Raw genomic sequence first — 22455 nt, 5'->3', positions numbered from 1 at the left:
AGCAATGCCAAACTGGCTTTAAAAAATTATTATAATTTTTTATTTGTTAAATTATACTTTTTTTTATTGTTTATAAATTTTTATCTTTAAAAAAACTGAAATTAGCAAAAATACACTTGAAAATAACTCACATGTTATTTTCAAATTATACTACCAGACACGTTTTCATTGAGTTTATTTTCTGAAGATGTTTTCTAATTAATCTATCAGACGCATTTTCAATTCTTGAAAATGCAAATTCGTTTTCTTGTTTTTATTCTCTGAAAATATTCTAAGAAAACATTCTCCGAAAACGTTACTGAACGGCCTTTACATGAGGAAAAAAGAAACTTGAAAGATGCTAATCTCTGCAGCTCCCTAAGCATTATAGGACCAGAAACTCCCCAAAATCCTACAATCCTACAATGAACCCAAACACAACAAAAAAAATGAAACCATGGAATTTTTTGCCCATTCTCCTCATCTTGAATGTTCTTATTATCTCTATCGACACCATTACTTGGTCTACACTCATTTGGACGTGGGGCACTGAAAAGTTTAAGCTTTCCCTCAAATACAGAGGCATTGAAGCGTTGGAGCTGAGTGCTTTTTGGTATTGGCCCTTCCAGATTTGTTCAGTGAGCTCACAACCACTTAAATCCAAAGAGTTAGGTGATCAACCTGCACTAGCATGTTTCTTTGTTGATGTGCTGTTTAGTTACATTGCGCACAGGTTCTTATAAAATATGGAGCAAATCAAAGAGTTAGAACAAGCAAAGCCCAGAAGAATAAGGAAGACAGAATTGTCCTTGAGAATTCATGGCCGGTTCACATAAATAAAGATGCCCTACTTCCACAAGCCATTGGAGATGCTGACATAAATCTTAATTAATAAGCATGTTCTTCGCAAGCTACTTATTCATGTGTACTTGCAAGCTTCTCTAATCCTCAGATACCACTAGACATGTTGACCATAGAAATCTTGGATGGTTTTCCTCTTATATATACATTATGATTTTGGCAACAAAAACTTCAAAGTCTTCATTAGTTATTCCTTCTTTTTTGAGTTGAGTTGGAACGGTACAGAAAAAACAAACAAAGAGTCGAAGACTCTAAGAAATATTTAATTACGATTGCAGAGACTAGGACTTCATTGTATAGAATCAGCCTGGTATTCCTTCTTTTTTCTTCCGAGAATGGTAGCTGCCGATTGATGTGAGTCCCACAATAAGCCCATCAGCCAATGGCTGACATAGACAAGTACTGCACTGTATTGAATCTGCAGCTCCTGCATACCTTCTTGTAGCATTGGAGAATGCTGGAGATGGTCGACCTTAACAAGTAAAGCTGTTTTCTCCCTAGTTTATAGTTTTTCTTTTAATCTATTCAAGTAAATTTAATCCAAGGACATTTGTTGCTGAAACACACTTAGCTTTGTAAACATATAAGAAGAGTATCTATGGTTTGTTCTTGTAAAATTGCTTCTATTTGCCAATCAAGGATATTAAACATATTTGCATTCATCTTAATAGGTTGGAGTTTCTGCAACATAGGTGGGTTGCTCAATCTGTTACTATCTTGGGAACAGAATTGTCGACGGGCAGAACCTCGGGGGAGATAAGAGCAAGGTATTGAGCATTGTCTTCTATTAATTCAAAAACCTATCGTTACCTTGCCATTTTGGTGTTAAGGGAAAGGCTTTACTATCATATGATTATGAGAGGCTTCTCGATGTATTATAAATAAAAATGTTTATGGTTTGATACATTAGAAGGTTATATAATGATCCATCAACACCAGTCCCCTCTAAAACCAAATTTAACAGTTACTGATGTTTTCTTAAATATGGAGTGGCATAGATAACTCAGGCTTATAGAGAAACAGAGTCAAAGAGTGTAGGAAATAATAAGGATTACAGACAGGGACTTATACCATATGATGAGCCATAACTTATACCATATATTATTGCTATATTAACATAAAAGAAAAAGAAAAAAGCAACAGGAGCAGGAAAGTAAAAGATCCAAAAGTAGAATTTAGCTTCTAAGTCTTCTCTGCATCCTGGTCATCCACACGGTGATGAGCCTGTCTTGCACTTTGCCTAGGGCTTGAAAACATGCATATCGCCACGTCTTCTTAACCATTAAAGGACCAAACACTCCCCAGAATCCTATAATGAACCCAAGCAACACAGAAATATAAAACCATGGAATTTGATGCCCATTCTGATCCTCATCTTGATGGTTGTTATTATCTCCGCCAACGCCATTAATTGATCTGCACTCATTTGGAAGTGGGGCACCACAAAGTTTAGGATTTCCCTCAAATACAGAGGCGTTGAAGCTCTGGAGCTGAGTGCTTCTTGGTATTGGTCCTTCCAGATTATTGTATGAGACATTAAAAGATTTCAAGAAATTGAGGCTTGCCAATGACGCTGGGAGTTTTCCAGACAAATGATTCACGGAGACGTCCAATATCTCCAAGTTTTTTAGGTTGGATATTTGGTCCGGAATGCTGCCAGAGAAGTTGTTGACACCAAGATACAACACATGGAGAAGCTGCAATCGGCCTATCTCGGTAGGTATGCTGCCACTGATGCTATTGTTGTATAGGAATATGGACGGTGCAAGGTGAGACAAATAGTTGTACTGTAAAGCATGTGCATAAGACAGAAAGTTGTAATTTGTATCTTTGGCTAAAATCAGGGGTATTGAGGCGAACATAGGCAATTCAAGATATCCCCGATCTAGTTGAGCTGCAGTTTGTTCCGATGCCAACATTGGAAGTCTGCAAAGTTCCTTTGGAAATTCACCTGAAATTTGGTTGAATGACAAGTCTAAATACAAGAGACTTGGAAGAGTTCCCAACCAACTAGGAATTGACCCTGTGATTCTGTTATGAAACAGATTCAAGAACTCTAGCTTCTTTAGTTTAGATAACCATACCGGTATTTGTCCAGAGAACTCACAATGACTTAAATCCAAAAGTCGAAGCTTTTGGAATCCATCAAATTCAACTATGCCCTCATCAGAGGGCATATCCTCACCTACAAAACTAGATGTCAATGACAGGAATACGAGACTTTCGCATCGCATCAGTATTTTCATTGCCCCTGTTACATTTGTCAGTGAGTTAAAACCAAGCGAGAGGAAGGACAGATATTTTAGTGAAAGGATCTCAGGTTGTATTTGTCCTTTGAGATGGTTAATGCTCAGTCGAATTGCTTTAAGTGACTTGCATGAGTAAATGCTTGTTGGCAACATACCAGTGAAGTTGTTATTCATTAGATCAAGTTTACTAAGTTGACTAAACCTGGAGAAATTAATAGCAGAGATGTCTCCTTCAAAGTTGTTGAATCGCAGACTCAACTCTGTAAGTTTTGTACAATTCATCAATGATGACGGCAGCAAACCTTCTAGTTTGTTGGCATAAAGGAGCATGAGTTTCAAATTGGAGAGCTTCCCAATATTAGCAGGAAGCAAGCCACTAAAACCGTTAGAGTTGAGATCAAGGATAGTGAGAATGGTGAGGTTCACAATTCTATCACTAATGGCTCCATAAAGTGAATTAGCAGGTAATGCAATTTGTTCAAGTGTGGTGGCATTATATATATCTTCTGGAAGTAATCCTGAGAGGTTATTGTAACCAGCATGAAAAACCTGCAGTTGGAGACACTGCCCTAGTCCAGGAGATATATTGCCACTGAATTTATTGAGTGAAAAAGTCAATAGCTTAATCAAGGGAGAAGAATGAAGACAAATGGTGGATGGGATAGAACCTGAGAAGGTGTTGTTGCTGACGCTGAAACTAGTCAAATTCCTAGCTTCTTGGAAAAACGAAGATGGAATTACACCATAGAAGTGATTGCTGGACAAATCAACCATCCGGATCATATTTCTAGATGGGAGAGAATCTGGTAGCTCTCCGGAAAGAAGGTTATAGCTCAAATCAAGGATCTCAAGATTATTCAAGGACAAGAAGAATGCGGATTGATCTAGTGAACCATAAAGTGAGTTGTGGGATAGATTCAGGTACCTGAGATGTGTGAGATTTCTAAGTGACAAGGGAAAGTTACCTCCTTTGAGTCCTTTGGAGGGTAAGTCCACATCGGTGACCCAACCATCGTGATTACAACTAATGCCCTCCCAACGGCAACAATCAAGGGAAGTCCAATTTAAAGGAGGAGAAGACAGACTGAGGATGAAGGACAGGAGGGAGCTGCTTTCGGTTTGGTTGCATGCATGAATAATATTGGTAGATATAATGGAAGAGAATAGGAAGATGAATAGGAAGCCATGAGGCATTAGGTGATCAACCTGCACTAGCATGTTTCTTTGTTGATGTGCTGTTTAATTATGTTGATCACAGGTTCTTATAAATATGGAGCAAATCAAAGAGTTAGAACTTAGAAGTAAAGCCAAGAATAAGAATTTGTCCTGGAAATTCATGGCTGGTTTACATAAATAAAGATAAGATATTCTACTTCCACAAGCTACTAGAGACTTTGACATAAAATCTTAAATAATAAAGCATGTTCTTCGCAATGGCAGGAAATATATTATATATAATATCCTAATCAGCCTCGACTTTCGATATTTAGTTGAAGAATGCTAGCCGTTGATGTAGCTCCACAGTGAATCCCACATCAGTTAATGGGTGATACAGTTATACAGACAAGGACTGCAATGTATTGAAATTGAATCAGCCCCTGCATACCATCTTATAGTTTCCTAACAATTACTGTAAAGAAAGTGCTTGTCACCTCAGATATGAAGATTGTTAAACATAAGCTAACATATTTTATCACCTTCACCAAGCAATGGCAGTGTACTCAACTTAACATATATATATATATATTGTTTGTGCAAATAATCTCACGGGAGAATATTCGCTTCTAGATCCTTCAATCTTCGATCTTCCAACACCAAAGGCCCTCCGATGCCTAAGTTAGTTCGAGTGTTTGTAGGAAAACAATAGCTAAGCAAAGGGTACGGAGTTTTATGTAGGGTGTAAACCGGGTGGCCGGAGCCGTGTGTGGTGGCCGGAGCCGTGGTGAGAAAATATGGAGAGTGGAGAGGGAGAGAGAGCTTCGGGTATTTTTCTCGGGTATAAGGAGTAGGTTTAGATGTACCTTGAATGATGAATGAGGTCGTCTATTTATAGGAGCCTCGGGGCTAGGGTTTCGTAGGAATGGGCCTGATAATATCTGAATTAAATAGACATTATCTCTTAAGAAGATAATATCTGATTTAAATGATATTATCTTCTCTTTATTGTGATAATATCTTAATTAATGATATTATCTCTTTAAATAAAGATAATATCATATTAATTAAGATATTTATCCCATTTAATTAATTAGCCAGATAAACTGATTTAATTAATTAATTAAAGAGATAATCTTCTTTTTCACGTGGCGTGCCCTGATTGGAGACGAAAATATATGCTCCCACATATATATATATATATATATATATATATATATATATCTGTGTGTGTGTACATAATTTCTTGGCAGTTCATATCAGTATTTTGTACATCTTCCAATTGGAGCTTCCCTTGCTTTGAAAGATGACTCTCTGTGTATACCACAGTCTTTTGATGTTGAGCTCACTCCCATTTCAATCTAAATCCGGGACGTGTGAAGTACTTTCCTTAATGAAATTATGAGCAACTTCTGAGTAACTTGATTCCTTTCAAAAATAAAAGTTAAGCAAAAAAATAACGAAATCAATTCCCATTTTTATCTCAATCTGTACTTTAGTTAGTTTCATTCAACTTAAAGAATTGTCTCGAATGAAAAAGAAGATGCCATTACAAGATCAACCAGTGCCTTACTCCATATCTCTATGTCTCCTTAAGCATTAAAGTACCAAACACTCCCCCAAAATTCTACAGTGAACTCAGACACAACGAAAATATGAAACCATGGAATATTATGCCCATTATGCTCATCTTGATTGTTCTTATTATCTGTGCCAACATCATTAATTGGTCTGCATTCATTTGGAAGTGGGGCACTGCAAAGTTTCGGATTCCCCTCAAATGCAGAGGCATTGAAGATTTGGAGCTGAGTGCTTCTTGGTATTGGTCCTTCCAGATTATTGTATGAGCAGTTAAAATCTTTCAAGAAATTGAGGCTCGTCAATGACGCTGGGATGTTTCCATACAAATGATTCATGGAGACATCTAACGTCTCCAACTTTTTGAGGTTAGATATTTGGTCTGGAATGCTGCTGGAGAAGTTGTTGACATCAAGATCCAACACATGGAGAAGCTTCAATTGGCCTATCTCTTTCGGTATGTTTCCATTGATGCTATTATTGTGTAGGTATACGATTGTGTATAAGACAAAGAATTATACTCTAAACTTTCTGCACGAAGCTGGGATTGAGCGAATATAGGGAATCCAAGATACTCATGATCTACTTGACCTGCAGGTTGTCTGGACACCAACATGGGAAGGCTGCAAAGTTCCTTTGGAAATTCACCTGAAATTAGGTTGACTGAAACGTTAATATAAAAGAGGCTTGGAAGAGTGGCCAACCAACTAGGAACTGACCCTGTGATCCTATTATGAATCAGATTCAAGATCTGTAGCTTCTTGAGCTTAGATAACCATACAGGTACTGGACCAGTGAGCTCACAATAACTCAAATCCAAAACTCGAAGATGTTGGAAACCGAAAAATTCAACCATGCCATCATCAGATGGCATTTCCTCACGCAGAAAACTGTATGCAAATGACAGGAATACGAGACTTTTGCAATGCATCAATATCTGTTGGCGTGACTTGTGGATATTGACTTACTTTCCTTACACACTAAGAATTCCTATTATAATTGTAATTGATTTACTTTAATTCCTGATTTCCTACTGCAAATAGATTTAGGAATTTATTATTTACTTGCCCATTCAGGTTTCGTTGTATTATAAATATGACCTCCTACAAGGAGAAGAATACACAGAAAATTCCCACAAACAAATATTCTCTCATAGTTTTAATATTTTAGCATGGTATCAGAGCGGCGATCTTGGAATTGCTGACTCTAGTTTCAAACCCCCGCCGCTGCTATGGGGGTTGATGATTTTTTCAACCCTCATGGAGGTAGCACCACCGACTCCTTCTCTCATTCTCCACCAACCATCATTGAGTTGAGTGCCCAGATGGCTCCGCTCCTACAGATGCAGACTTTGACCCTGAACCCGATCCAGAATCAGATGCAGACTTTGACCCTGAACCCGATCCAGAATCAGGATCCTTTTTTGATGACCCCGACCCCGACCCTGACTATGACGACGACGACCTCGACCCCGACCCCGACCCCAACCCCGACTATGACGACGACGACCCCGACCCTGACCCCGACCCCGACTCCGAAGACGACCCCGACCCCCACTCCGATGATGACCCCAAACCTGAATTTGTCTCTGATTCAGACCCTGATCCCAATTTCGACTCCGACTCTGGCCCCGACTCAGGCTCAGATTCCGATCCCAATTCCTACTCAACCTGTATCCTATGCATCTTCCGCTGCACAAATTATGACTTCTAGACTAACGACCCCGACACATGGACTAGATTGCGCATATTGTGGTGATCCACGACACACTTGCGAGACTTGTTTTAAATCGCATGGCTACCCCAATTGGTGGGCTACTCTTATAGATCGAGGACAATGCAATATGACCAGTAATGGTACTGGTTATGGATTCCATACTTCTGATAAAATTGATTCTAGGAGCTGGATAATTGATTCCGGTGCAACTGATCATATGACGTTTGATCCTGATGATTTTCTGAATACTACACAACCTCGACGAACCTGTATTGCAAATGCCAATGGTGTTACATATCCTGTGACAGGGGCTGGCACTGTTGCACTCTCATCCTCTCTCACACTGTCTAATACTTTACTTGTTCCATCTTTATCCACTAAATTATTGTCAGTTAGTCAGCTTACTGAACAATTGAATTGTTGTGTACTCATTTACCCGAGTTTTTGTTTGCTTCAGGATATTCACACTAAGGAGATTCTTGGTCGTGGTACTAAGAGAGGGGGGCTATATTATGTCGATGACTTCAGTCCCGGCATGGCTAACAGCGTGACACATCCCTTTGATAGCAAACAAAAGCAAATCTGGTTGTGGCACCATCGATTGGGACATCCTTCTTTTAGTTATATGAAGCATCTTATACCAGATTTATTCTCAGGTTTCAAGGACTCTGACTTCACATGTGATACTTGTATTTTGGCCAAGAGTCACCGTGTGCCCTACCCGTTGAGTACGAACAAGTGTACTACTCCATTTACGTTAATTCACTCTGATGTTTGGGGACCTTCTCCTATCACTGCTCCTTCTGGTGTTCGATGGTTTGTCACATTCATCGATGATTGTACACGGATGACATGGCTTTATTTGCTGAAGAATAAAAACGAAGTGTTTTCCTGTTTTCAGTCCTTCCACAAACAGATGAAAACTCAGTTTAATGCTCAAATCCAGATTCTTCGCTCCGACAATGGTGGAGAATTTGTCAATCATGACTTTCAGACTTACTTCCAACAACATGGAATTATCCATGAGACGACTTGTCCTCAAACACCACAACAAAATGGTGTTGCTGAACGAAAGAATCGACATCTTCTTGAAACCGCCCGGGCACTTCTGATTGGCGCTCATGTTCCTCGCCATCACTGGGATGATGCTATTGTCACCGCAGTTCATCTGATCAACCGCATGCCTTCTAGTGTACTGACCTTTAAAACTCCCTTACAGGTGCTTGCACAACACAGACCTCTGCCTTCTGTTTTGGTACTCACACCCCGAATCTTTGGATGTGTGGCTTTCGTTCATCTCCACAAAAATCAACGTAGTAAACTTGATCCATGTGCGCTTCGTTGTGTTTTTGTGGGTTATGCCACTCATCAGAAAGGCTACCGTTGTTATCACCCTCCTACCCAACGAACCTATGTCACTTTGGATGTGACCTTTTTGGAATCTGAGCTGTTCTTCTATGACCCATCATCCAATTCTACACTTCAGGGGGAGATACGAAGTGAAGAGCAGAATTGGAGCAACTTGGAAAATCAAGAAATTCTCCTTTGTACAGAAATGATTGATCATTCCGAGTCTGGAGCACGAGATTACTCTCTGTCGAAAAGCGACCAATCGCCCATTCATAGCGATCAATTGCCTGACCCACCTGATCCACGCGAAGATATTTCTGATCCGAGTCTCACACTTACAGACAATACAGAACAACAAGATGAAGACCCCCCCTCTAACTCAACAGTACCAACAGACCAATCTCTTGAGAATATCCTTGAGGTAACTACTCCTACTAGACTTGTGCATTTAGATGATAAAACTATTGGATATCAATTACCTTTCAGGCAAAATCGTGGGAAGCCACCAAACCGTTATTCACCTGATATTGGCAAGACATCCAAGTATCCAATTGCAAATCATGTATCCACTGAGAAGCTGTCTGAACCACTTAAGGCTTTTGTGCATCAGTTGTCTGCTATCCATATTCCAACCAAGGTCTCTGAAGCATTGAAAGATCCTAAGTGGGTCCAAGCTATAAAAGAAGAGATGAAAGCCCTTGAGAAAAATCAGACTTGGACATTGGAGATTATACCCCGAGGAAAAAAGACTATCGGATGTAGATGGGTGTTTACTATAAAACACAATGCAGATGGATCTATCGAGCGATACAAGGCAAGACTTGTGGCAAAAGGGTACACACAGACCTATGGTATAGACTATGAAGAAACCTTTGCTCCCGTTGCAAAGTTAAACACCGTCAGAGTCTTATTGTCCCTTGCAGCTAATTTAGATTGGTCACTACACCAGTTTGATGTAAAGAATGCTTTTCTACATGGCGAACTCACGGAGGAGGTGTACATGGACATTCCTCCTGGATATAATACTACTCAGACTGGAACAGTTTGCAGGTTACGAAAAGCATTGTATGGATTGAAACAGTCACCACGTGCATGGTTTGGACGGTTCACCATGGCAATGAAGAATAATGGTTTCAAACAGTGCAACTCAGATCATACTTTGTTCTTGAAACATCGAAAAGGGAAGGTAACAGCATTAATAATTTATGTTGATGATATGATTATTACTGGGAATGATAAACAGGAAATATCACAACTACAAGACTATCTGGCTACGGAGTTTGAGATGAAGGATCTAGGTGGACTCAAGTATTTCTTGGGAATTGAGGTGGCTCGATCGCAGCAAGGCATATTTCTCTCTCAAAGGAAATATGTCTTAGACTTGTTGACAGACACAGGAATGCTAGATTGATCTATTTGTCACATACTCGACCAGACATTGCTTATGCGGTGAGCGTTGTCAGTCAATTTATGCACTCTCCAAGTGAAGACCATATGAATGCAGTTCTTCGGATACTTAGATATTTGAAGTCTGCACCTGGAAAAGGACTTATGTTCTCAAAGCATGGTCATCTAAATATTGATGGTTATTCAGATGCAGATTGGGCAGGTAATGTAACAGATAGAAAATCCACATCGGGTTACTTCACATTCGTGGGAGGTAATTTGGTGACATGGAGAAGCAAGAAACAGAATGTAGTAGCTTTATCCAGTGCAGAAGCTGAGTTTAGAGGCATGACTAAAGGGATTTGTGAACTTCTTTGGTTAAGAAAGTTGCTTACTGAACTTGGGTATAAACCTACATCCACAATGAATCTCTTTTGTGATAACAAGGCTGCTATAGCCATTGCACAGAATCCGGTTCAGCATGATCGTACTAAACATGTTGAGGTGGATCGACACTTCATCAAACAAAAGCTTGAGGCTAAAGTGTTTCAGTTTCCTTTTGTGAAATCCGAGGATCAATTGGCGGATATTTTGACAAAGGCGATTTCCAGTAAAGCATTCCACAATTCACTAGATCAGTTGGGCATTGGCGACATCTATGCACCAACGTGAGGGGGAGTGTTGGCGTGACTTGTGGATATTGACTTACTTTCCTTACACACTAAGAATTCCTATTATAATTGTAATTGATTTACTTTAATTCCTGATTTCCTACTGCAAATAGATTTAGGAATTTATTATTTACTTGCCCATTCAGGTTTCGTTGTATTATAAATATGACCTCCTACAAGGAGAAGAATACACAGAAAATTCCCACAAACAAATATTCTCTCATAGTTTTAATATTTTAGCAATATCTTCATTGCCCCTGTGACATTGGTTAGTCTGTTATGAGCCATGGAGAGAAAGGACAGGGATTTCAGTGAAATAATTTCAGGTTGTATTTGTCCCTCTAGACGGTTCTAGCTCAGTCAAATTGCTTTGAGGAAATTGCATGAGTAAAGACTTATTGGCAAGATACCAGTGAAGTTATTATACTCATTATATCAAGTTTAGTAAGCTGACTAAATCTGGAGGAATTAAGTGCGGAGATATCTCCTTTAAAGTTGTTGAATCTCATATTCAACTCTATAAGATTAGTACAACTCATCAACGACAGGGCAGCAAACTGAAAGAATTGGAACGTATAAACGTAAATACAAGATAGGGTTCTAAGGACAATAGTCATCTAATACAAACCTTGTACGTAGTTTGTTAGTATGGAGGAGCATGAATTTCAGGTTGGAGAGCTTGCCAATATCAATAGGGAGCATGTTGCTCAAACCGTTAGAGCTGAGATCGAGGACTGTGAGATTGGTGAGGTTTATGATTCAATCACTTATGACTCCGTAAAGTGAATTAACAGGCAATGCAATTTGTTCCAGTGTGGTAGCATCATACATATCTTCTGGAAGTAATCCCGAGCTGTTATTGTAACCAGCACGAAAAACCTGCAATTTGAGACAGTTCCCTAGTCAAGGAGATATATTGCCACCGAATTTATTGAAAGAAAAATCCAATAGCCTAATGAAGGGAGATGAATGAAGACAAATAGAGGATGGGATAGAACCTGAGAAGGTATTGTTTCTAACACTGAAACTAGTAATGTCCTAGCTTGTTCAAAGAATGAAGATGGTATTGAACCTTGGAAGTGGTTGCTGGACAAATCTGTTAAGTTTTCAAATGGACGGACCCTTGGCTCACCACTAGCAACATCAATATTGTCCCGAACTTAACCACCTGTTTAACAGGTGTGGTTTTATACAAAAGGCCTCGATGTTATTAGGAGTAGAACCATTTATTATATGAGACTTTCTATTTTGTTAACTTTTCGATGTGGGACTTGTGTATTCTTCAACACTCCTCCTTATGTGAGACCACTTTTTAGTGGGCCACACATGCAATCAATTCCACATCAGTCACTATTTTTTTTTTTAATATATAAAAAATTTAAAATTTGGAGTTTGTTTGATTTTGATTCAATATGGGGTTTTTGTTTGATTTAGGTTTAATCGGGCCCAGTCAACCGACCCGCTCTACCATCTGGATCATATTTCTGGATGATAGGGAAACTGGTAGCTCTCCATAAAGAAGGATATAATTCAAATCAAGGATTTGAAGACAATTCAAGGACAAGAAAAATTGAGATTGATGTAGTGAACTGTAAAGTGAGTTGCGGGAGAGATTCGGATAGCTGAGATGTGTCAGATTTCCTAGCGACGAGGAAAAATGATCTCCTTGGATCCCTTTTGAGGGTAAGTGTAAACCGGTGACCCAACCATTTTGATTGCAAGTGATGCCCTCCCAATGGTAACAATTAAGGGAAGTCCAATTTAAAAGAGGAGAAGACAGACCGAGGCTGAAGAACAGGAGAGAGCTGTGTTCTGTTTGGTCGCATGCATGAATAATGTTGGTATATATGATGGAAGAGAATAAGAGGATGAGAAGGACGCCCTGAAGCATTAGATGATCAAGCTGCACTAGCATGTTTCTTCGTGGATGTGTCATGTTTATGTCAGAGTTAGATTGCTCACAAGTTTTTATAAACAATGGAGCACACTAAAAAGTCAGAACGTAGGAGCAAAGCCAAGATGACCAAGAGTGGATAGAAAAAAGAAGAAAAAAGAAGAAGAGGATGACCAAGAGAGATATATTATTTCATTTTCACGGAAAATTCATGGCTCCTTCATATGAATAAAGGGCTATATTTCCACAAGCCACTTTAGGCGTTGACATAAAACTGCAAAGCAACACATTTCAAGATTTTCTAGTCGCACATGCGACTAGACATGTTGGCCATACAAGTTCTTGGATGGTTTTACTGTAGTACTTTAAATTATGATTTTGCCTCCGAAAACTTCAAATTCTTCTTTAGTTCTCTAATGTTTGAGTCTTTGACTCCAAATGGTAGAGCAAATAAACAAAGACTCAAAGACTCAAAGAAATAAGTAATTAGGATTGCAGACAAGGACTTCACTGTATAGATCAATCAGCCTTGTATATATATATATATATATATATATATATATATATGCCTTCGATTTTCTTTGAAGAATGCTAGCCATTGATTGATGTGTGTCTCACAGCGAGTCCATCCGTCAATGGCTAACATAAACAAGTACTACACTGTATTGAATCAGCCCCTGCATATTTCTTTTAATTTCTTCAAGTAAATTTATTCTTGGCAAAACGAAAAATCTAGCAACCATATTGCTGAAATACACTTTGCTTTGCAAACATAAGAGCAGTATTTAATATGTCTTCATGTAAAATTGCATTTTCAAGATCTCATGTTCAGAGACTGTACATTCATCATGAAAATTTGTAGAGAGCTAAGAAGAAACAACAACTACATTGTGTGGTTTATTATAGCAGTCAGTCAAGTCTTTGCAGTTCTTTTTTTTTTTTTTTTTTTGAACTGCTGCTCTGTATTGGCCAAAAGGAAACTGCTCTTTATTCTTCCAGTTTGGTATTTTGTATGTTTTATACATTTATACAACTAAACAGCAACAATAGTGTATGCAAAAGTTTTGATTTTGCAATTCTGCAACATTAATAATCAGATCTTATAAATATATAAAAACATTGGTAATCAAACAGCAAAATGATATTGCAACATAATCTGCAACAGAAAATTCATGAGCGAAATATAAACATCTTACGTTGCCAAACTATAGAAAATACATCAACTACATTAGCTCTATTCTTATATGTTCTACCTTTCAAATGTTTGGCCGGATCCTCCTGTAGGCTCTCCTATTTTTTGGAGTCTTTCGATGTGTTGTATAAATGTTGGTTGGAATTTGTAGCCGTTGGATCCACAAGAACCGTTGTTGTTGGGGTGAACTTACTAACGAAGGAGCTTGGAATTTTCCCTCCAACAAAGAAATACCTACCAAGTACCGTAAGGTCCAATAATAGAACAAATTTATCTTCCCATTTTACCCTTCACGATTCTTCTAAATTGCGTCTCTCCCCCTCCTCTGTTCTTCCCAAAGTCAAGCTCTCACCACTGTTTCTCTTCCATAGAGCTCTGCATCAATGGCATCTTCAATCGCTCAGATCTCTTTCTACCTTCTAATTCTAACCTTTTTCTCAGAAACCCATTTCGGTCTATCCCTCAGAGACCTCAAATCCGATCCTAACCGTCCATCCACCACAGCCCAATCAATTACAGACGTTCATGACCTCCTCCCCAAGTACGGCCTCCCAAAGGGTCTGTTACCAGACAACGTAAATTCCTACACTCTCTCTGAAGATGGCAGCTTTGAGATCTATCTTGAAAGCCCATGTTACGTGCACTTTGATCAGTTGGTGTACTACAACAAGAACATTAAAGGGAAACTGAGTTACGGGTCAGTGTCTGATGTGTCTGGGATTCAAGCGAAGAAGCTTTTCATTTGGGTCTCTGTGACTGGGATTCAGGTTGATCAAGGATCCGACTCCGTTGAGTTTTATGTTGGAGCTTTGTCTGAGAAACTGCCTGCTAAACAGTTTGAGGATATTCCTGTATGTAAAAGCAAGGCCTGCCAAGGAACTTATGTAGACTCAATCTGAGGTAATTTTCTTTCCTTAAAAGAAACAAAAAGAAAAACATTGCCTTCATTGTTTTTGTATGAATCAAATAGGAAAGGTTGAATTTTTTGTTTCTGGTTGCTCTTCATCACTCACAGTAAACCTTTTATTTATCTTCGAGTTGTGACTTTCTTTTTTTGTGGTTGTTTGATCCTCGTAAGATGAATTGTAGAGGAGAAGTTTGAGATGCTGTTGATTTAATTAAGGACAAGATTTTTGGTTTTCTGGGTACCAATATTGCAGTAGACTTCCAAGAGGGATTCAGTCGGTCTTCATTCCTTTTAGGCCATTGATGACAATAATCGCATCAAACTAAAGGAAAATGAAGATAATGGTTATGGTTGTTGATTATACGTTAGGCTAATTAGACCAACAAAAGGATCATTTGCCCTTCTTGTAGTCGGTTTGATATGAGATATCTTATGTCTTTAGTTTCCATTTCCTTTAGGTTATGATAATAATAGTCAAGCTCCAGAAAGATCAAGGCTTTATATAAGGTTTATATAAGGTGATGATATCTGCCAAAAGTACGTAGGTGAGGTGAGTTACTCCTAACCTGAATTTCCAAAGTTTGGAATCTCACATTCCTTGCGTCCATAAGGTTCCAAGATGCAGGCTTGTGTGTTTGCACAATTTTTGGCGGAGGCCATATGAATGCACTTGAGCTCTGAATCCCAACTCTTGCTCCAATCCTCTTTCTCTGTCTCACTACTATCTATGCTCTAATTCCTAGGGCCATTTCTCCTATATGTAGTGCTCAAATTTTGACAGTTCATGTCAAGTCGAAGGAATGAAGATATCAACCCTATGTTGGGCCTTTGCCTGGTACAGGAACTTCAAATTACAGATGAAAAGTTCTTTTTGAGGTGGTTCACTTCTGAGGTGTTGTATTGCTCCTTGTACGAATGTTGCCCTAAATCTGTTTATCACTACAGAGGGTATTGCAATGTCATTTCTCAGTTTTAGTGAAGATATGGTGGAGCTATAGTGCTGAAAATCTTGTAACCCCTTCAAGTTAGCCTCAGTCAACATCACAAGCAAACTTAAGCAGATAGTATTCAAAATGTTTTTTTTTTTCACCATTGATTGATGCTGAGTTATAATTTGTAGCAGCATGCGTAATTCGCATATTCCTTAAAAAGAAACATATCCACATGTAGATAAAAAGGCCTTCAAGGTTTTGAATGAAAACCAAAACAAAATTTGCATTGTGAAACTCATAACCTTTCCTCTTTGAACGTTGTGCAGCTTCCTAGCTATATGTTTTCTGTTTGAAAGAAAACTTTATACAAAGACAACTGAAAGAGAGAGGATATGTTCCTATTCAGAAGTTAAATGCTTTCGGTTCTTAATCCCCTTCATTTGTGTTGAGGCCTAATTAGATTGAATTGAAACTAGTCTATTGAAGGCCCTACTGCATACTGGACTTGCTTCATTACAGTTGTTCCATTGACCTGATCCACGTGTTACTTGCTAAGTCGAATTTTAGGCTAATCTTTGGAGGACTAATGGCTGCATTTGTACTCTTGCAGGAGCAAAACGCACAAGGAACTCACTGCATGGAAGAAGAATACAGTCGGCAGATCTTTCGTTCTCTTCTTGCAGTCATTTTATGCTTCTTATTGTTGCTTTTTCAAGTTGCGTCCATACAAGTAGCCAATATAAGCAAATAAATGTGCATATGAATTCTTGTCAGTAGTTAAAACACACAGAGAGAGAGAGAGAGAGAGAGAGAGAGAGAGAGATTGGTGTTATCTCTGTGTCACAACTACGGGCACTGATGTAAACCTTGTGAGTAATGAGTAAATATATAATGTAAATTTCATGCTTGTCAATAAATTATTTTGTCAATCTCTTCTTTCTTATTTTCTTCTTTACTTTGTAAGGTAAAAAATACAGACGAACAGACATTTCTGTAATTGAAACATGATGCATTGGATAGAGATTGATATATCCTAGCCAGTCATTGTTTAGCTTCTTAAGGAAACCGCGGATACTTTTTCTTAAATTTGCCTATTCATGTTTTAATGCGAGTAGATTCATAGAACCGGTGTGACGGTCCTACCAAAGAATTTCTCCGAATTTTTGCATGTTCCGAGTACACCAGCCAGCTAATGTTCCATCCAATATATGTAGGACGTGTGGGTTGGACTCTCCAATGGGCCTAGACTCCGTTGGCATGAGAAACATAAGACCTTTTGAAAATTTAAAATTTTATATATATCAAACCTAAGACCTAATTAATTATATTTAATCGTGTCTTAAAACTATCAAATGTGAACTCTACAAATAACACCAATTTTATAGTCTTGGATGGTTGAAGCCTGTAGTCAATAATGGGTATAATATTGAAACTGAAAATATAATTTACCATAACGCGTAGGCTCTCGCATAGTGTGTACACTAATTAAGAATTAGAATGCACTATGATTAGGTCGTCCATTTAGGCCAAATTAGTTAATGATTAAGGTCTCCATCATCCATCTTATCCACGAGGGAATCTAAATATACAAGACCAAAAGAAAATGCCTTGAAAAATAAACTAATTTCTTCCACCAACTTGGCAATAGAATATAATAATTAATTATAGTAGCCCTTCTTTGGCCTCACAAGCATAAAATTGCTTTTCACCATTCGATAAGCATAACTTGTTACTCTTTGGTTACTTCTTTGTTCTTTCTTTCCTTTGCTTCAAACGCACATTATACTCATGCTTCTAAGTTAGAGACATTGTAGCTATAAATACATCATTGTGCTAATTGCAAAACACCAGAAAGCAACTTTGAGTTTGAGGCACATTTCTCTCCAACCCCTCACTAAATCCAGCATCAAGAAGTTAACCCTTTTGGTTGTTGAGCTTTCTGTCCTGATATATCTGCTGTAAATGGATATTCGTCGAGAGGTTGCTGCCAGTGAGAGCCATTGGATACAAAAGGAAAAGGAAAGTAAAAAGAAACAAAAGGTGAACAGGAGGATGAATGCAGCCGATGAGCAAGGCGACATTAATGAAATGGCTGATGCCTTCATCAAGAAGTTCAGAAACCAGCTAAAGATTCAAAGGGAAGAATCATTCAAACGGTTTCAGGAAATTATTGCTCGTGGGGTTTGAAATATGTTTCTTCCATTGTATGAACAAAAATAACTCAAAATCTTGTGTCGTTGCTCACCAGTTTGTTCGTGCGAATTCGAAATTTTTTATGTAGAGTTGTTTTGTTGCTGGTTTAGGTCAATAAGATGGTGCTATGGATATGGATCTGTTTGTTCTTTGCTGGTCTACTCAGGGTTTTCCTCGTATAACAAGTTTGACATTGGTGTTCCAGCAAAATAAATAAAGACACTGACCGTAACATTGATAAAGTTGAGGCCTGATCTTACACAAGTTTTCCATTAATCCACCACTTTATGGTTCTATTTTTAATTATATAAGCATGTCAAAATAATATCTAAAAGGTTTGATTACATATTCATGAATAATAAAATAGTACAACCACAGATGAAATTACGTATATATTGAATGATCTCTAATCATCCATGTATATTCACAAAGCATCTCTAAGATTACATACTAGTAACATAAAACCCCATAGCAAAAGACAAAAAGGCCTAGACCAATATAACAAGATTTACAAATGTGTCTGCTCTCTCTTCATGAATGTAAAGAAATGACCTCATAATTCTATTGTCGAGACCAACAGCCTCGGTAACTCTATTGCCAAAACCAGCATCACCAGTCCCGTACCACATCGCTTGCAAGAGATGACTGCCTTGAATTTACAGATAAACCTTCAATGCTTCCTATCTGAAGTCTTGCTTCGCACAAAGCATAAGCAATGTCAATGCCAGTTCTCATGCTTGGAGCACTTGACAGTGTACAATGTGACTCTTCAAACCAGTTCGGGCCGCTATAGTTGACCATAAATTTGAGACGAGAGTTCTGAAATGACCTTTACCAGCAATATTTTCCCAAAGGTGAGGGTTGCCTTCTACAGGTTTATCCGGACTTGAAATATCGACTAAACTGATGCTCATGTTATTACGAATAATGCAAAGCTTCCCGTTAAGGGGAACAAGTGCAGCAGCCTTAAAAGCAAAAGACCTGCCTAGATGAAGCTTGCTATCTATAAATTTGTTCCACGAATCTGTTACTCTATCATAAACTTTAAGCTTGCACCCATCGGGGCAACCCAGACCATAGAGCTGCCCATTTAAAGAAATACTCGGGTTGCGCCAGTCAGCAACCATCCCCTCACTAATGGGGGTCCAGGTATTAGCTTCGGGAGAATAGGCTTCACTCATTACCTCACGCTGTGTCCCAAGTCCTTTTAGGAACCACATTCCTTCATGAACAACCCCGATAAAGGGAACCATAGCTGTGCTCATATCTGAAATAAAGCTCCACCGATTCTTGTTAGGATCATAAATTTCAGCAGAACGAAGAGTCCTTTGAATTCCATCACACTCCCCACCAGCTACATAAAGGCAATTATTAATAACACAAGACCCAAAGAAATGGCGTTTCCGAAGCATATCTGGTGCCCTGTGCCATTTATTTGTCCGAGCACTGTAAAAAATAACCCGTCTCATAGATCCCTTCAATGGATCTTTTCCTCCAAATAAGTACAGGTGACAACCACTAAGGACAGCACAACCGAAACCAAGCGCTGCAGAATATTCACCAGGAACAGGTGGAAGCGGCTGCCAGAGCTGGTATGTAGGATCAAAAGCATGCCAAGAGATCCTTCCATCACGTTCTCTTTTGATGACATAAACCCACTCTTCTGCCATTCCAAGACTTTTCCTAAGTGAATAAAAGAAGTTACCAGCCAGAAGGCGGTACCATCTTTTGCAAACTAGACGGAGTTTTCTATGTTCAACGCGAGGGACTCTGATTAAACAAGCGATTGCAAGATCATCAGGTAGGCCAGGCAGGAGGGGTGGCTGGATTCTGGTCTTTTCCCTGCGTAAATTTTTTCCCCTGTGTGCATTAGGATTAATATCAGGCTGGATGCAAAGTTTTGATCCTGGGACAAACTTTCTTGCCCCTGCAACGGTTTTTAAGCTTGCATCTACTTTGCAATAGCATGATACAGAGTCAACCTGCAAAACTAGCCATGTCAGGATGTATGATACAAGAATTACCAAAAATTAAGAATAAGCAAGAAACACCAATTAAAAGCTAATGGCCATGATACATGCTTCTTAGATGGGTTCATGGCCGTAGTATAGGGAATGATTTGAATGCGTCCAATGGGAATGCTTAGTTAAATATCATGACTTGCACCAACAGATATGAAAAAACTAATTAGGCATGGTAACCAAAAGTTTAAAACACAAAAAAATGCAAGTAGTAATTGGATCCACGGGGAGGGGTTACGGGCACACAAATATTTGTCCACATAATTTCATATGTATAAAGAATGATATGGTTGATCACAGATAACTGAATAAAGGGAGCTTTTGTTCATCATCCATGGGAATCATGTTTGACAACGCCCTAAATATGCATTGATGAAATAAACAGTGAAAGATAAGATTTAATCCAAGGACAAATTAGTAAATGAAATTGACAAATAACATGTCTAATTGAACTTCTCATGGGCCAAGAAAGTTAGGCTTTGTCAGAATTTTTTTGTTCCCTTTACTAGTACAAGAGATCTCACATTCACCTATATCTAAACTTAAAATTGATACCAGACAACAAGATAGAAAGAGCATGAACAACTCTCAAGGCATTGATAAAATAAATGCAGAAAAAACCAAATCCAAAGCAGTAATTTGATCCAAAGTACATAAATGTTACGAGAACATAATTGAAACTCATGTTGAAGGCAGATAACCATCCAACCATCCACAGAGTCACCTTACATTCAACACTCTGTTCACCAAAGTAAAAGGAACACTAATTGCTTAGCAACAAAAGGTCATGACAAGGAAACAAACATAACCCTCCATGAAAATCAGAATGTGGCACCTCAAACATAAAAATGAAAGGATTTAGTGTATTAGAGAACTCAAGAAGCAAGCTTATGAAGCAAAAAGATACAGTCCGGGGAGTGAGAACGGTCCTAACAAATGCTCATCAAATTCCTTCTTCGCCAAAATGTTCTATCTCTTAATAATTAACTAGAAGTTGGTCGTCAGGTTACCATAAGCTCCATGGAATAAATTGCAAAAGAAAGAAGCCAAAATTTAGCATTTCCTTAACCCATATGCTCATCCAAAATTTCAAAAGTATCACAAATATTTGACTGAAATACGAGCCGGGGTACCCCTAAGCTCATGAAAACAAAAAACCAAAAGGACAATGCAAGGCACTAAGTGCCAGATAAACCTCAAACACGCATCCTCTCAACCGAATTTCCAATCTTTTCTCAACAATATTGCACAGTAGCTAAGTTTTCATAAGAATCAAAATAAAACAATTCCCCGACCCATATATGATCATCCTAAAAATTCCCAAACTTTCCCCAAATAATAACGCATCTAGCAGAAATACGAGCTGCGCACCCCCAAAAAGCTTATGAAGACAACAAACAAAAAGGAAAATGCAAAGCACGTAGAGGCAGCTACACCTCAAACACGCTTATCCACCAAATTTCCCAAATTTCTCGACAATTTATCACAATTAAGCTAACTTTTCATCTGGGTATCTCTAAAATGTCGTGAATTGAAAGAAAGCATAAGGAAAAAGATTAGGAAAAACATAAAAGGGAAAGATGGGTCAGAGATCAGTAAGAAGACTAACCAGTGGAGCTTGAACTCTGAAGCCCCTCTGAGCATTGGAAGACCGTTCAGTGTTTGAGTCCATTTGAGAATCACAAGCTCATAGAAAAAGGGTACCTTTTGAGTCCAATTCAAAAGGTTAAAGGAAGCTTGGAGGCTCAGATCGAGAGACACTTTAAGCTTCAACTTCAATTTCTTGAATCTGATCCAGCAAATAGTATAAATGAACTAAAAAGCTTTGTCTTCTCTTCCGGAGGGTTTGTTTTCCTTTTAACCTCTGCAAATGCAAACAAATAAGCACAAAGAATAGAACTCTACCTCTACTAACTGAGAACAACAACTACAATAACAAAACCTGAGGGTACATCTTCTCTCTCACTCTCTCCCTCTCTCTCTCTAAAAGACTTATTTACAGTCTTTTCTCTCTCTCTCTCTCTAACCCAAAAGAGTACAGCTGGACCCATGGGCTTCACCAACTTCTGATTTTGTACTCTAATTTCTAATTATTAAGTTCTGTGTGTATAGAGTATAGACTGAAAAATTAAAAATTAAATGTAGAAGTGGATTTGATTCTCTTTCTCCAACCTTTAACGTAGTTTAACGCACACTTTTAAATGTGTATTTGTGGGATTTTAATTTCAACTCATACTAGAGGACAGGAACCTTTAACATGGTTGATACAACTCACAGTCAAAACCCAATTTAGAGGAAGGAAAATGCTAGGGAGACCAACTTTAGATACCAACTTGTGTACCAACTCTCTAATAGAGTGTGGGACCCATGA

The 22455-nt window shown here is 38.5% G+C and overlaps 4 protein-coding genes across 5 annotated transcripts; 1 reads left to right on the top strand and 3 right to left on the bottom strand.

The window, feature by feature from the left end:
- On the bottom strand, positions 1919-4307 carry LOC18772921 (receptor-like protein 2). The gene is made up of 2 exons (XM_020565384.1): positions 4015-4307; positions 1919-3846 (listed from the first exon to the last, which is right to left on the bottom strand). The coding sequence occupies exons 1-2, from the start codon at positions 4305-4307 to the stop codon at positions 2016-2018; spliced, it is 2124 nt and encodes a 707-aa protein (XP_020420973.1). The 3' UTR covers positions 1919-2015.
- Positions 5837-6696, bottom strand: LOC109949995 (receptor-like protein 2). Its single transcript, XM_020567294.1, has 2 exons — positions 6542-6696; positions 5837-6296 (listed from the first exon to the last, which is right to left on the bottom strand). The coding sequence occupies exons 1-2, from the start codon at positions 6694-6696 to the stop codon at positions 5837-5839; spliced, it is 615 nt and encodes a 204-aa protein (XP_020422883.1).
- LOC18775547 lies at positions 14309-16801 on the top strand. The gene is made up of 2 exons (XM_007205955.2): positions 14309-14931; positions 16481-16801. The coding sequence occupies exon 1, from the start codon at positions 14415-14417 to the stop codon at positions 14928-14930; it is 516 nt and encodes a 171-aa protein (XP_007206017.1). The 5' UTR covers positions 14309-14414; the 3' UTR covers position 14931; positions 16481-16801.
- LOC18774686 (F-box/kelch-repeat protein At1g55270) lies at positions 18386-22266 on the bottom strand. 2 transcript variants are annotated; one of them, XM_020566580.1, is made up of 3 exons: positions 22027-22266; positions 21694-21948; positions 18386-20045 (listed from the first exon to the last, which is right to left on the bottom strand). In XM_020566580.1, exons 2-3 carry the CDS (start codon positions 21754-21756, stop codon positions 18795-18797), a joined length of 1314 nt encoding a protein of 437 aa, XP_020422169.1. In that variant the 5' UTR covers positions 21757-21948; positions 22027-22266; the 3' UTR covers positions 18386-18794. The 2 variants fall into 2 exon arrangements, with proteins under 2 accessions (XP_020422169.1, XP_007205219.1); XM_007205157.2 differs by having other exon boundaries at positions 21694-22266.

Source organism: Prunus persica, chromosome G6, assembly GCF_000346465.2.
Source record: "Prunus persica cultivar Lovell chromosome G6, Prunus_persica_NCBIv2, whole genome shotgun sequence".
Classification (NCBI taxonomy): Eukaryota; Viridiplantae; Streptophyta; class Magnoliopsida; order Rosales; family Rosaceae; genus Prunus; species Prunus persica.
The sequence above is the reverse complement of the archived record's forward strand: the minus strand, read 5'-3'. Positions and strand labels throughout refer to the sequence as shown.

Bases quoted from the DNA above. Each gene is read 5' to 3' on its own strand.
- LOC18772921 (XM_020565384.1), bottom strand. From the start codon at position 4,307: ATGCTAGTGCAGGTTGATCACCTAATGCCTCATGGCTTCCTATTCATC. The intron at 3,847-4,014 runs GTACCTGAATCT...TGATTTGTCCAG, and splicing joins AGAAATCTCACACATCTCAG to CAATCACTTCTATGGTGTAA.
- LOC18774686 (XM_007205157.2), bottom strand. From the start codon at position 21,756: ATGGACTCAAACACTGAACGGTCTTCCAATGCTCAGAGGGGCTTCAGA. The intron at 20,046-21,693 runs GTTAGTCTTCTT...CTAGTTTTGCAG, and splicing joins TCAGAGTTCAAGCTCCACTG to GTTGACTCTGTATCATGCTA.
- LOC109949995 (XM_020567294.1), bottom strand. From the start codon at position 6,696: ATGCCATCTGATGATGGCATGGTTGAATTTTTCGGTTTCCAACATCTT. The intron at 6,297-6,541 runs GTCAGTTCCTAG...ACACAATAATAG, and splicing joins ATTCATAATAGGATCACAGG to CATCAATGGAAACATACCGA.
- LOC18775547 (XM_007205955.2), top strand. From the start codon at position 14,415: ATGGCATCTTCAATCGCTCAGATCTCTTTCTACCTTCTAATTCTAACC.